The sequence below is a fragment of the Plasmodium falciparum genome (assembly GCF_000002765.6).
Source record: "Plasmodium falciparum 3D7 genome assembly, chromosome: 13".
NCBI lineage: Eukaryota > Apicomplexa > Aconoidasida > Haemosporida > Plasmodiidae > Plasmodium > Plasmodium falciparum.
Window position 1 is genome coordinate 2,849,151 of NC_004331.3, and position 16,589 is coordinate 2,865,739.

Consider the following 16,589-nt stretch of genomic DNA (forward strand, 5'->3'; position numbering starts at 1 on the left):
TAATATATAATTTAAGAACCTAAAGAAAATTAATTAAAACACGGGGGGATAATTTAAATATAAGTAAAAATATATTATATATAATTAAATATTTTTTAAAATAAAAATACTTATGCAAAATATGAATACTTTTTCTTCTTTTTTTTAATTAAATTAATTAGGAATATATTATATATCTATATCAATCTATATATATATATATATATATATATATATATATATATATATATATAGATAGATATATCCAATTGAGTTAAAAATTTATATAGAGAATATTTATTAAAATATATATGTCTGTATAAATATTAGGGAAAACATATATTAACTCTTAAAATGTATTGTACATAATTTTTACAAGGGATTAAAAATTTTTTTTTTTTTTTTTTAATATTAACAACAAAAGAAAAAAAATAAAAAAAAAATTATAAAATAACAAGGACAATACAAAAATTTTATTTTAATATTAAAAGATAATTGTGTTCTTAATATTTAATGACATGTGTATAAATATATCTATGTGTGTATGATATTAATAAGCTAATATATTTTTACTCTTGTATAAATTATATAAATAGAAAAAGAAAAAAAAAAAAGTTTCCTTTTAATTATATGTATTTTTTAAAAAAGAATATTGAAAATTTTTGAATAATTATAAGAAACTATGAATATTTATATATGTTTATATTATAATACTTTTCCAATCTTTTTGTATAACTATTAATTTTTTATATTTATTTCATTTTATTTTTTTGTGAAGGCAAGGTGTATGCTGATTACACTTATATTTGTTTGTGAAATCAAACCTACTATTAAGAACTAAAATATTGAACAAAATAATACATATTATATATATATAACTTAAGAAAAAAAAAAAAAAAAGCTTAAAAATATATAAATTAAAAATCATAAAATAGAAATAAAAATATAAAACTATTTTTAGAACGAAGATGAATAATTTACATATATTTATATATTTTTAAAAATAATAATAGAAAAATATAAAATAATCCATATTTTATTTTATTTTATTTTATTTTTTGATATAATATACAAAGGCAAAAAAAATGGGTACATTATAATATTTGTAATACACTTTAGTTTCATTAAATGTGTGAAACTAATAATAATATATAAAATTATTATATATATATATATATATATATATATATATATATTAATATTAAATATAATTTTTATTTAAATATTATAAATTATTATTTTATATATATTATATAATTAAAAATGTGTATTGATAAAAAGATATATTATTAATTAATATAATTAAAAAGCCTAAAAGAAAAAAAAATATATATATATTTGACAATTATGAAATGAAATATTTTTTTAATTATAAGAATCATATTAAACGTATAATATATATATATATATATATCTAATATATATTTTTTAGCATAAATATAATTTTATGAAATTCTAAAGCGAATTTCACATTTTGTTTGTTTTAGTTATTACATTTTTGTTTAAAAATTTATTGTATAATATAAATTATAAATGTGTTAACATTTATATTAATAATACCTAACAGTTAAAAAGCAATATATTATATGAAGAAAAAAAAGTATATATAATTTTATTTGGAATGTTTTGTATAAATAAATAAATATATATATATATATATATATATATATATATTATTATATTGATGTGTTTTTCATAAACTTATTAATTTTTTATTATTTATTTATTTATTTTTTTACTTATAATTAAATTTTTTTTAAAATGAGCATTATTTTAACCTTTTTAGCTTTATTTGTTTTTTTAATTTGTGTGTTTCCATGTATTACGGAAGATACTCATAAATACGTGTACTCCGAGATTTGTGGAAAAGGGGCGAATGAAAATGAATCAAGCGTATATTGTATGAAGGATCATAAGAAGAAGAATTCTTTATATGTTTATAAACATATTATGAAATTTTTCTTAGATAAATATAAATCAATTCCCAATGAAATAGCATTAGTAGAACATTCTTATGGGGAACCCCAAAATTATATAACATATGACAATTTTTTTAGAAAAGTATCATCATTTAGTCATACTTTGAATACTTATGAAGGAAAAGGTATTGAATCCAAAAAATATAATGAAAAACAAAATAATGGTATATTTAAATTATTAGGTATATATGGAAGTAATTCAATTAATTGGCTAGCTTCTGATTTGAGTGCAATGATGAGTGGAGTTACTACATTAGTGATGCATTCTAAATTTAGTATTGATGTAATTGTAGATATATTAAATGAAACACAATTGGAATGGTTATGTTTAGATTTAGATTTGGTTGAAGGATTATTAAATCATATAAATGAATTACCACACCTAAAAAATCTTATAATTTTAGATACCTTATCTAAAAATAAAGAAATAAATTTAAATAAGGAAGAAAATAATAATGATAAGAAGAATAAATCCTCAGGAAATAGCACTAGTGTAAAAGGAAATGATTTATCGAACATGATTGAAATTACGTGTTCAGGTCCTTTGGAATATGATAAGGAAAAACTAAAAAAGTATAATGAATTAAAAAAAAAATGTGAGAAATGTGGAAAGAAGCTAATGTTGTTTGATGATATGACAAAGACTCAAACTAAAAAATTCACTATTAAAAATGAAGACCCTGATTTTGTTACGTCTATTGTATATACCTCTGGAACATCAGGAAAACCGAAGGGTGTTATGCTGAGCAATAAAAATATTTACAATCAATTATTTTCATTATATAATCATAGTGTAAGAGAAAGGTATAGTTTTAAAAATCATTTATCTTATTTACCCATATCTCATGTGTTCGAGAGAACATTTGCTTATAGTATATTAATGTATGGTGGAACATTAAATGTATGGGGTAAAGATATTAATTATTTTTCTAAAGATATATATAATACTAAGGAAAATATAATGGGTGGGGTACCTAAGGTTTTTTGTAGAATTTATACTAATATAATGACAGAAATAGACAATTTACCATCTCCTAAAAGGCGGCTTGTAAGAAAAATTTTATCTTTACGTAAATCTGATCACAATGGTCCTTTTAGTAAATTCCTTGAAAGCATTTTTCATATATCGAAAAAAATAAAAGATAAAGTAAATCCTAATTTGGAAATTATACTAAGTGGCGGTGGGAAGTTATCACCAGATATAGCAGAAGAATTTTGTTATTTATTAAATATAAAATATTGTCAAGGTTATGGTTTAACTGAAACTGCAGGTGCTATTCTTGGTAATCATGCAGATGATGAACATTTCGAATATATAGGAGGTCCCATTGCACCAAATACAAAATATAAAGTAAGAACATGGGAAACATATAAAGCAACTGATACACTGCCAAAAGGTGAATTATTAATTAAAAGTGATTCCATGTTTAGTGGATACTTTTTAGAAAAGGAATGTACCAAAAATGCCTTCACAGATGATGGTTATTTTAAAACGGGAGATATTGTACAAATTAATGATAATGGTTCTGTAACCTTTTTAGATAGATCAAAGGGTTTGGTTAAATTATCTCAAGGTGAATATATAGAAACGGATATGCTAAATAATTTATATTCTCAAATAACGTTTGTAAATTTTTGTGTTGTATATGGTGATGATTCTATGGATGGACCATTGGGAATTATATCTGTGGATAAATATTTACTTTTTATAAGTTTAAAGAATGATAATATGTTAGAAAAAACTGGAGTTACTGAAAAAAATTATTCAGAAAAATTAATTGATGAAACATTAAATGAGACTATTTATATTGATTATGTAAAGGGGAAAATGATGGAAATTTATAAAAAAACTAATTTAAATAGATACAATGTTATTAATGATATATATATAACTTCGAAACAATGGGACACAACGAATTACCTTACTCCAACATTTAAAATAAAAAGATTCAATGTATTTAAAGATTTTTCCTTTTACATAGATGCAGTTAAAAAGAAATATGAAGAAAAATTAAGTGGAAGTAGCACGGGTAGTATGAATAATGGTGAACGTTGTGAGAAAAAAGATGATATTAAAAATGGAAGTGATAATGAAAATAAAAGAATATCGAAATCGCAATTGAATGGTTTAAATGAATGTGCAATAAAATCTGAAGAAGAAGATGTTCTAGAAGAAGTTCAAAAAGCACTAAGAAAATATGAAGAGAAGAACATAACTCAGGGAGTACAAAAACAATTAAGAAGAAGTAATGGAACATCTATGAGAAAGGCAAGAGAAGGATCATTATTAAATAGTAATGAAAGAGAAAATGATATAAATGGAAAAAGATATATAAAAGAAACTGTACCAGAAGAACAACAAGTAAATGCATAAACGTGTGGAGAATTATAAATGAGTAAAAAATATATATATATATATATATAATGGAATAAAGGATGAATCATGAAAAAATTTATCATTTATTTTTTTATATAATGTTTTATTCAAATTATGTGAAAAAATATTTTATTTTATTCTTATAATTACTTATTATTATTGTTTTAGTTTTTAGTTTAATATATAATTTTTTTTATGTATTTTTTTTTGTTTTATATTTTTATTATATTTTTTTTTGTGTTATATATAATCTTTATATATCTTAAAATATTTATGTAATAAAAAATGAAAAAATAGTATTCTTATTATTTATTGAATTATATTTTTTCTTTTTTTGTATTTTTCTTTTTTTAAACTTATTTTTTATAAAATATATCATTTTTATATATTTTATATAATATAAAAACCTTCTTTTTTATAATCACAAATAATTGTACATTTTGTTATATATATATATATATATATATTTATATGTATTTCTTTAATTATAATCTATATTTTTATTTAATTTAGAATAAATTGAAAATAAAATAAAAGTTAATTATATAAGACATAATATTTAAACAAAAATAAAAAATCATCTGATTCTTTAAAAAATGAGAAGACATCATTTTCGCTAGATAGAATACAATATATTTAAACAAATCTTATGACATATAAATAAGTTGTAATTACTATGAATAGGATTAGTAGGTAAACAAAATTGCTAATTTAATGGTATAATAACTATTTAAAATAAAATTTGAAAAAATGGTTTCTAAAATAAATATTAGAATGTAAATTTCAAAGGTATAAAATTAATTATAAATTATAGTGCATAAAATTGTAGCATAAAAATTATATATTTTTGGCTTAAATTATACAAGTAATAAAAATATATTATGTAAAATTATTATTTCTTAATTTTTGTTTTCCCTTTTAAATATATAATAACTGTAAATGTTTTCTTTGATGTATATATTATTCAAATAATATTATATTATGTATAAAAGTATATTATTATAAAATGCTTTTATACATCATTGGCAAGTATAATTCTTCAATTTTTAAGAAATAAATTATGTGCATAAATGTTTTTTGTATTCATGTGTCCATGATCTTTTTCTTCTTTTACGCAGCCATATATATAATAATACAAATATAACAGATATTAGAATTAAGAACAAAGCTGATATACCATAAGAGAAAAAAGCTGAATTAGCAAAACGTGCAGCTATTACACTGTCATAGCTTGAAAAAGTACCTATGGAAAGGGTAGCTTTCCCTATGGCAGTTTCAGATAATAAATTTACGCCAACCAGGGCTTGGGTCAATTTAGTAAGGACGGTATCAAAAATTGTACTTTGAATGAACGAGTTAACAGCAGTACCAGCAGCAACATTACCAGCGAATTCTGTAGCTGCAGAGGAAAGGGCGCACGCACCAACACTTCCAATACAACCTGTTTTTAAATTATCTAAATAATTATCATGTACTTTATTTGTTGAAGATAATTTGTCGGATGAATTCTTATTTATACATTCACAAGATTTGTCATTTTTATCATTTGATTTGTGATTTTCATTGGTGTACATATCAGATTTTGCATAATATGATTTTCATCACCAGACATTTTTTCATATATTTTCAATAATTCCTTCTCTATCTTAGACATTTCCTGTTCACTATTTCTACTTCTACTTTTTGTTTCTTTTTTTTCTAATAGTTCATGTAATTGTTTATATGTATCATTAGATTGTTGGTATTTTTTCATGGCTTCCTCGTTCAATCGGTCAATTATTTTTTTCAGTTCTGGATCATTTTGATAATGTAGATTGTGGGGTTTCTCTGTTTCTGCTAAGCATCTTGATTTTAATATTTTTCTTTGGGTGTAATTGTTTATGAGACTTTTATTACGAAGGTTATTTTGACAATTTACCTAAAAAGAAAAAAAAGAAATGAATATATATTGAGAAAACATTGATGAATGTATTTTATTATATATATATATATATATATATATATTTCATGATAATAGTAATAGTTATCTGTATACATTTTGTGACAATAAAAATGTATTAAATAAAAAGGGAAATAATAACATTTTAGAGTGATATATATTAACTTTTAATAAAAAAAAATATTTTATATTCCAAATTATAGTAATATAGTTTATATGGAATGATGTATCGTATTTTATTTAATTTAATTTTATATTATTTATATTAGGAGCGTTCAAGATAATTTTTAATTTTTTTTTTAATTTTATGCTATTTTACAATTATGTATTCATGCTAAAGGTGCAATAATTTTTATAATAAATATGATATCATATATAAAAGAAATATATAATAACGTAAAAAACGGATTTAAAAAATTTATAATTATTTATTTTATTTTTTTAAAATATTTTTAAAGTAATGCTATTACATATATATATATATATATAAGAAATATGATAACTTACATTTCAAATATATTTTAATAAATTTGGTTTATATATATATATATAATAATATAATAATAACGAACAGGATATTCTTAAGAAAAAATCTATATAAATGCGTAGATTAATAGTTGTTATAGGTGTAAAACGTGTAACGATAGTTTCATCAAATATATAATCTAGGATATATTTTAATATAACTATAATTCTGTAATTAATAAAAAGTTGTTTTTGTAAATTATAACAGATAATATTGATCTTAAAAATTATGGAATATTATTATTTTTATATGTATTTTATTTTGTTTTATTTTATTAATTTTTTTTTCTAGTTAATTTTCTATGTGTTACTAAGCCTTATCCTAGGTTAGAATATACTCTCTAATATATCTATTATGTTATTTATTTTAATAATATATAAATATACATATATTTATATTTAATTAATAGAATATTTTAAGGAAATATATATGAAACTATAAATAATTTATATATAAAATTATTTTCTTATTAATATCTTAAATAATATATAATTGAAACGATATTTTTATAATAGTATATATTTACATAGAATATTTTATATTAAGTTGTGTAATTATATATAACACAAGTATATTGCATTTTTAATTTTTACGTTGTAAATCATTCATTGTATATAAATATATATATTTATATAATGAAAAAAGGACGCAGAAAAATTATTCAAATTATAATATTTTATTAGTGTTTTTATATTATAACTATAGTTTTTAAAAATATAACTTTTTTTAATATTTAAAACAATAGTAATTCTTACTCTTATAAAATTTTAAATGTAATATAACAATGAATTATTATATATATATATATATATAGAGAGAGAGAGAGAGAGAAAGAGAAAAATAAACTATATATTATATTTGGTATAAATTTATGTCATTATTATTTACAAAATATTTATATTTCCAATATTGATAATAATTATGTATAAGAAAAGGATAAAAGGAATCTTATATAAATATTGCTACTATAATAGAATTGCGATATATATATATACATATATATATATATATATATATATATATATATATTTAGCCATTTATTAGTTTAGAGAAATATCTATTGAATCCTTATATGAACACATTACTATATTATATTATATTATATTATATTATATTATATTATATTATATTATATTATATTATATTATATTATATTATATTATATTATATTATATTATATTATATTATATTATATTATATTATATTATATTATATTATATTATATTATATTATTTATAAGCACATAATGAAAATAAACCATACACCAAATCACATACAGCAATTACTGCATTACGAGTGTTAAGCAAATGTGAGCTATATGTATCAAATTATGATAATGATCCGGATTTGGAATCTGTGGAGGAAAATTTTGATATCCAAACCTCACAACGTTTTGAAGAATACGACGAACGTATGAAAGAGAAACAACAAAAATGTAAAGAACAATGTGAGAAAGATATACAAAAAATTATTTTAAAAGACCAAATCGAAAAATCATTAACAGAAAAAGTGGAAAAAGATTATCTTAAGTGTGGGTGTGGGTTACGAGGTGTTGCAGTAAGTGTTGGAATAATTGGTCCAGTTGCTGTAAATGAGTGGACAAAAACTGCTACGGCTATGGCTATTGATTTCGCTATTCAGGAGTGTATAAAAGAAGGTATACAAGTAGTAATAGAAAGAATAAAATTGTTTGATTTTATTAGTAGTTATTTGACAGTTGATTGGGAAATGTTCATTAATGGATCAAATTATAATACTGCCAGTGGTCTTATTGAAGCTGCTAACTCTGCCATGTTTTCAAAAGGAAATAGCTGCACATCTCCTACTGGATACTTTGGGCGTGTGTGCGAAGCCATATCTAACGCTAAAGCATCGTTTAGTTCAGTTGCAGTAGAAGGTGAACAAGCTGCTTTTAACACAACTAAAGGTATACAGGTAACTATGTTATCTGCTGTAGAAGCACCCAGTGCTAATATGTACAGTGCAATTGGTTACTCAGTTCTTGCCATATTAATTATATTATTGGTTATGGTAATTATTTATTTAGTTTTACGTTATCGCAGAAAAAAAAAATGAATAAAAAACTACAATATACAAAATTATTAAATCAATAAATATATGCTTTCATTATATTGAATTCAATTTAATTTTATGTGAATTTTAGATTTATAATACAATCATATTATTATTATTAAATCTTTATAAAATTATATTTTTTTTTCCCTATAATTTTTTTTGTTTATTCTTATGTGGTTATTAAATTATTTTATTTATATTAATTCTTTTTTTCAGTTTAACGAGTGTAAATTATATATTCTTTTTTAATAAAGATTTTATATAAATATATATTGTTAGTATACATACATATATATATATTTATTTATAATACACCATTTAAGAACACCTTGTAACATATTTTCAATACTTTATATACAATAATATGTAATGGTATATATTATAGAATAAATATATTATATTATTAATCCTATATGGATATATTATTTTAAATATAATTATATTTATATAATATAAACTAATATAAATAAATATAATTGTAATTAATAGCATTCATCTTTATCATTTTATTTTTATAGTATATATAATACATATTTATTATTATTTTACATTACAATGTTTTGCGAAATACAAGATATTGTGTTAATTATTTTTTATCTTCTTTCTTTTTATAATTTCCCTTTTAATAAAATAAAATATGTGTTTTATTACAGAACAAATAAAACAATATATATATATATATATATATATATATATATAATTTATATAATATACCAACTACAAAATTATTTTCGACACGACATATCGATATATCGAATTATCAACACATGACAATATAATAAAAATGAATTAACCTAATCGTACAATAAATATTATTATAAAATAGTAACAAAATATTATATATTATAATTAAAATTGTATTAAAATAATCATATTTATATGATATCCCTTATATTATCCTATTTTAATACATATAATTTATATAATAAGAAATTTAAGAAAATATATAAATATTAGTAACTTGAAAAATGTTAAAAATAAATATATATATAATTTATTTTTTTTTTTATTTATATTTTTTTATAAAACGTTTATTATTATTATTATTCTTTTTATTATAAAATTGTAGTAATTATTATAAGATTATTTTTAAAAAGTATATTATTAAGAAAACTATTATTATAATGGAATTATACTATTAATTTCTTATGTAGTGTACAAATAATATATGATATTTCGTAATATATAAATATAATATATATATTTGATGCTTCACAACCTACAAATTATAAATATATTAAAATTATATTATTTATAGTTATACTTATACAAATAAATATAAAATACAGTAGATTAGTATGTGGCATGTTTGTAAAATCCTTTAATATTGTTCTTGTAATAGTAGTATATTTTTAATTTATTCAAAATTTATAATTTATTATTTTTTAATATATTATTCATTTAAATATGCTATTATCTATATATTTATATATTATTTTAGCATAATTAAGTAAAATAAAATAATAGATACAATAGAGAGAATTTTCTATCATAGAATAACGCTAAGAAAAAAAAATGAAATAAACTAAAAAGGAAAGATACAAATATTAAAATAAATATAAATGTATTTTATTATATTTGCTTTCGGATTAATATTATATTTTATTAATTACAAGAAAATTTGTTATTTCCACAATAGAAATTATATTAAAAATATATTTTAGGATATTTATTTGATAAAAATCATGAGAGCTATTATTATATATATACGATTTACACCAATAACAACTATTGTTCTACACATTTGTATGTTATATACAACACACAAAAAAAAACAAGTTGTAACTACCGTTTTACTTGTTATATAAATTTGTTAGAATAAAATTTAATTGTTATTTATGACATGACATAAAATTAAATTTCATTAAAAATTAAAAAAAATGTAATATATTTTGATATATTTTAATTTGAATTTTTTTTTTTTTTTTTTTTTTTTTTTTTTGTAATGGAACAATTATTCATTTACCAATGGTGTAATATATTTTTATAATGGCAATTAATTGTGGTATATTATAAAATTATAATAATATTTTATGTTAAACATATTTAATTTATATATAAAATAAAATAAAGTATTATATAACAATTAATTGGTTATAATTTTTATCATAAATTATTATAAATATCACAATAAAAATGAAAGTCCATTATATTAATATATTATTGTTTGCTCTTCCATTAAATATATTGGTAATTCCATGTTACATATGTATTAAATATTTATTAATGTTATAAAATATATATATATTTATTACGATACCATTTATATAATTGTTGTATCTATATATCCATATATAATATATATATAGTCAAAATATACATATTTATAAACCAAAAAATTATACATATTTATTACAAATATATAAAATAATAAACTACAACTAAACATTACATATTTATATATGTCACCATTTCTTTATAGGTATATAATCAAAGGAACCATTACATCACACGTACACCAAAAGCAACCACTAGGACATTATGCGAATGTGAATTGTATGCACCATCAAACTATGATAATGACCCTGAAATGAAAGCAGTAATGCATGGTTTTGATCGTCAAACGTCGCAACGTTTTGAAGAATACAATGAACGCTTGCTCGAAAACAAACAAAAATGTAAAGAACAATGTGATAAAGAAATACAAAAAATTATTTTAAAAGATAAATTAGAAAAAGAATTAATGGACAAATTTGCCACATTACATACGGATATACAAAGTGACGCTATTCCAACATGTGTTTGCGAAAAGTCAATAGCAGATAAAATGGAAAAAGAATGTTTGAGATGTGGAGGTGTGTTCGGTGGTGGTGTAGCGCCAAGTGTTGGATTATTAGGAGGAATTGGTGAAGCTGCCATAAGTGTGTTGAAACCTTTGGCAATTGAGGCTGCTAAAAAAGCGGCCGTAACTGAGGCTACTGATGCCGCTATTGAAGCTGGTATGAATGCTGTCAGACTTAAAATTGAAGGATTGAGTAACATTTATTCTCTAAATCAAGGATTTGTTGATTTGAGTTCAATTGTTAGTAAATCAACATTTAAAAATGGTGATGCTTTAGTTGAAACTGCTAAGAAAGTAATAGGTAATGCCTGCAATGTTCCAGGAAGAAATAGCACGACTATTTTTTATAATTCGGTAATAAAGTACGGTGGTGAATCTAACATTAAGGGTTTCGCACAAGCTGGTAGTGATGCATTTCAGGCAACATTGACAACCAAAACAGCAGAATTTAAGGAAACATATATGGCTGCAGTAAACGCTACATATGGTGGTTACCACATTAGTATTATTGCTTCCATCGTTGCAATAGTTGTCATAGTTTTAATTATGGTAATAATTTATTTGATTTTACGTTATCGACGAAAAAAGAAAATGAAGAAAAAACTGCAATATATCAAATTATTAGAAGAATAGATATTATGTGTTTGGTATTTTTTGATGTTGGTAGGATGTACGGTACACGTACAGTTTTTCTTTGAATATACCATGTTTTTTTCTCCATTATAAATAACTATATTATTTTTATTTGTATTACGTTTGTGTACATATACAATGTGTTTTGTTATGGATCAATTTTCTTGATTATTTATTGTATTAATTTACTATTATGTTAACCTTTTTTTTTTTCAACAAAACTTTTATTTTTTTAATAAATCATATATTTATTAATATATATATTAAATATTAAACTCATAAGTGTAGGTATATGTAATTGTTTAAGAAAATAAAATATGGTATATATGTATATATATATATATATATATATATATATATATATATATATTTCTATAATACTTCATATTAAATGTTATATAATAAAATATAACAAATAGATATATATATGTTAATAATAATAATAATTAATAGTAGGAAACATATTATACAAACAAACAAAAAATATTAGTCCATATATATATAATAAAAAAATTAATATAAATAAATATTTTTATTTTGACAAATATATTACCTACAAAAACCTATCATATTATATATATTAATATATATATGTATTCATTTATATATTTCATTTGTCGTTATGTACTTATTAAATATTATTAAAAATATCATAACACAATATATATAGAAAGTGGACAAAATATAAAAAATACATAATATATATATATAAGAACACTAAGAAAAATACGACAGCAGAACAATTACATGAAATAAATGAAAACATAAACTTAAAAAAAGGGAACAATATAGAAAATCAAAAATAAAAATAAATAATAAAATATTTTTTATCAATATAAAACATAATTACTTTTTTCCTCTGTGATTTCCATTTTGATGTTATATATATATATATATATATAACTTCATATATTACTTGGTATATTATATCATAATTAATATATTATATGCTACAAATATGAAACTCTTTAATAATAAATTAGTAAAAAAAGTATGTTATATATATATAATTTTTTTAATATAGTAATCACAAAAATGTTTTGAACACGATATATGTATATATCAACTCATAATATAATAAGTATGAAGTAACCTAATCTTATAATAAGCATTATTATAAAATAATAACAATATGTTATATATAATAATTATAATTGTATTAGAATAATCATATTTATATGATATCCTTTTTATTTTAATATTCTAATACATATAATTAATATGACAGTAAATAGAAAACAATATATAAATATTATTAACTTGAAAAATATTAAAAATAAATATATAAATAATTTAATTCTTCTATTTATATATTATTATAAAGAATTTATCATTATTACTGTTTCATTTATATAATAGTAATAGTAATAATTAGTACAAGATTATTTCTAAAAAGTGCATATTTAAAAATCTCCTATTATAATGTAATCATACTATTAATTTCTTATTCACATTAAAAATATTATATGATATTTCGCATTACATAAATACTATATATGTACGTAATTTTTAAAACATAAAAAAAAATAAATATATTATAATTATAGTATTTATATTTATATACAGTCATATAAAATACAGTATGTCACTATGTGGTATCTTTTGAAAATCTTTTAAGTTGTATTCTTGTAATAATAATATATTTCTAATTTATTCAAAAATTATATTTCACAATTACCACATATATAATTCATTTAAATATCCTATTATATACATATTTATAAATTACTATATAATAATTAAGTAATATAAAACAATAGATACAATAGAGAGGATTTTCTATCATAGAATAATGCTTAGAAACTAAAATGAAATAAACTAAAAAGAAAAAAATATAAATAATAAAATAGATATAAAATTATTTATTTTGTTAGTTTTAAGATTAATATTATATTTTATTAATTACAAGAAAATTTGTTATTATTTAAAAAATAATAATTATATTAGAATATATTTTAGGATATTTCTTTTATAAAAAGCATGAGAGCTATTATGATATTTATATGGTTTGCACACATAACAACTATGGTTATATACATTTATATGTGTATTTGAAGAAAAATATATTGTTATTTATTAAAAATTTATAATATATATATATATCAGAAAATTATTTTAATAAAAATTAAAAAAAAAAATAAATAAAATAAAAATAACATAATATAAAATAAAATATAAAAAAAAATTTATTTATTTTGTATCATATTTAAATTTTTTTTTTTTAATATTAAATGAATATAGTCATAAATTAAATTATAAGTATGATGAAACTATAAGGTTATTATATCATAAAATTACAACAAAATTTCCGCTTATCAATATATTATATAAAATATATATTAGAAAACAAAATAGATAATTTTTTATGAAATAGATTAATACAATTTGACATATAACATATTGTTTTTTGAATTAAAAATAAAGATGTATTACCTTAAAATGTTATTGTTTACCTTTTTAATAAATACATTAGTATTACAACATTATGTATGTAAAAAATATACATTATTATTACTATGACATAAACATATAATAAAACAATTATTACATTTTCAGTACATATTCATTAATTCTTTTTTTTTTTTTAGGAGAATTATCTAAATAACCATTATAATGTAAGTCTCATTCAAAATAACACCAAAAGAACAACGATACATTCAAGATTATTAGCACAAACGAAAAACCATAATCCACATTATCATAATGATCCAGAACTCAAAGAAATAATTGATAAAATGAACGAGGAAGCAATCAAAAAATATCAACAAACTCATGATCCATATAAACAATTGAAAGATGTAGTAGAAAAAAATGGAACAAAATATACAGGTGGTAATGATGTAGAACCTATGTCAACTCTAGAAAAAGAATTATTGGAAACATATGAAGAAACGTTTGGTAACAAAAGTGATATGTTGAAGTTGGGTAAGTACAAAAATGATGATGACAAATCAGATGATTCATCTTCATGTGGATGTACTAATATTAATAATATGAAACTAGCAAAAACCAAAGGAAGAGATAAGTATTTAAAACACTTAAAAGGGAGATGTACCCGTGGTATATATATTTCTTCACTTACTACTGTAATATTAACAACGATCGCTTTGCATACTGCAAAAGCTGCTGCCCTTGCTAAGTTTGTTGAATCTGCTAAAACGTGTGCGTCTTATATGACAATATTTAACATGTTGAATGCTGGTAACTTAAATACAGCTATTCAAGCAGGTGGTGGAATATGTACTTCTGCTTATTCCGATATAGTTTTGCCTGCTGCAAATGCTGCTTTGAGCGCAATATACCCCTGTGGTATTGCAGCTTTGGTTCTACTTATATTAACTGTTGTACTTATAATATTATATATATGGTTATATAGAAGAAGAAAAAGATCATGGAAACATGAATGCAAGAAACATTTATGCAAGTAATAAATTTTTAAAAATATGAATTATGTAATTTGTGAATCGCATATACATTATATTTTATAATAATTATTTTTTACAGAAGTAATATTTTTAGAATTATTTGTTTTTAAAGAAAATATATATATTTATTTATAAATAAATAAACAAAAGTATTAAAAGTCTTATATTATATTGTGTTATAATATATCTGTTGATCAATTTACATATTTTATTTTTATTACATTTCTAACCAAATGTATATTTTTCTCTGTTAAAATAATAACTATTATAATATATAATTCATTTTATAATTTTTATTTATTGATGTATTTATATAAAATTTATTTTATGCTTTCCTATTATATTTTTATATTAAATTAATATTATATAATGAACATACAAAAATTAATCTCCTAATTAAATAATTATTAATGATCATTTATGTATATATAATTGAAAAATAGTATATACATATTTCTATTGTACATAAACTAAATCTTCAACGTTTTTTAACTAATAAAACTATAGTATTATTTAATATATTAAATCTTATAATATTATGTTTACTATCTGTTTTTTCTTATACTTTATTTAAGAAAAATGTACAGGTTCATTTCATAATTCGCACAACGAATATTTCAAACCTTATATAAAAATATATGTTGTATCGAAAAATATAGTAAATATTTGGAAATCAAATAAAAAGAATATATTAAAGCATTTTTATATTTATCAAATAAATAATTTCTAATAAAATATTTGCGTAATATTAAAATATTTAATAATTTAAATATCTAATATTTATATTTGTTATTTTAGTTATTTAAATGTTTTTTTTTTTTGTTATAAAATATATTTTTTACAATACATAAATATTTTTTTGAAATATGATTT

At 19.5% G+C, this 16,589-nt stretch overlaps 4 protein-coding genes and 1 pseudogene across 4 annotated transcripts, besides 1 other annotated feature; 4 read left to right on the plus strand and 1 right to left on the minus strand.

Annotated features, from left to right (window-relative positions):
• Nucleotides 1-1,740: 1,740 nt before the first annotated feature.
• PF3D7_1372400 (acyl-CoA synthetase) lies at nucleotides 1,741-4,332 on the plus strand (the record flags this gene model as incomplete). Its single annotated transcript, XM_002809081.1, has 1 exon — nucleotides 1,741-4,332. One exon carries the CDS (start codon nucleotides 1,741-1,743, stop codon nucleotides 4,330-4,332), a length of 2,592 nt encoding a protein of 863 aa, XP_002809127.1.
• A 1,061-nt stretch (nucleotides 4,333-5,393) lies between these two features.
• Nucleotides 5,394-6,418, minus strand: PF3D7_1372500 (annotated as a pseudogene).
• Nucleotides 5,394-6,418: a sequence feature (stevor, pseudogene).
• Nucleotides 6,419-7,435: 1,017 nt separating this feature from the next.
• PF3D7_1372600 (rifin) lies at nucleotides 7,436-8,876 on the plus strand (the record flags this gene model as incomplete). Its single annotated transcript, XM_002809083.1, has 2 exons — nucleotides 7,436-7,482; nucleotides 8,105-8,876. The coding sequence occupies 2 exons, from the start codon at nucleotides 7,436-7,438 to the stop codon at nucleotides 8,874-8,876; spliced, it is 819 nt and encodes a 272-aa protein (XP_002809129.1).
• A 2,136-nt stretch (nucleotides 8,877-11,012) lies between these two features.
• Nucleotides 11,013-12,291, plus strand: PF3D7_1372700 (rifin; the record flags this gene model as incomplete). Its single annotated transcript, XM_002809084.1, has 2 exons — nucleotides 11,013-11,066; nucleotides 11,299-12,291. 2 exons carry the CDS (start codon nucleotides 11,013-11,015, stop codon nucleotides 12,289-12,291), a joined length of 1,047 nt encoding a protein of 348 aa, XP_002809130.1.
• A 2,424-nt stretch (nucleotides 12,292-14,715) lies between these two features.
• On the plus strand, nucleotides 14,716-15,719 carry PF3D7_1372800 (stevor; the record flags this gene model as incomplete). The annotated part of the gene is made up of 2 exons (XM_002809085.1): nucleotides 14,716-14,778; nucleotides 14,880-15,719. 2 exons carry the CDS (start codon nucleotides 14,716-14,718, stop codon nucleotides 15,717-15,719), a joined length of 903 nt encoding a protein of 300 aa, XP_002809131.1.
• Between the last annotated feature and the right edge of the window lie 870 nt (nucleotides 15,720-16,589).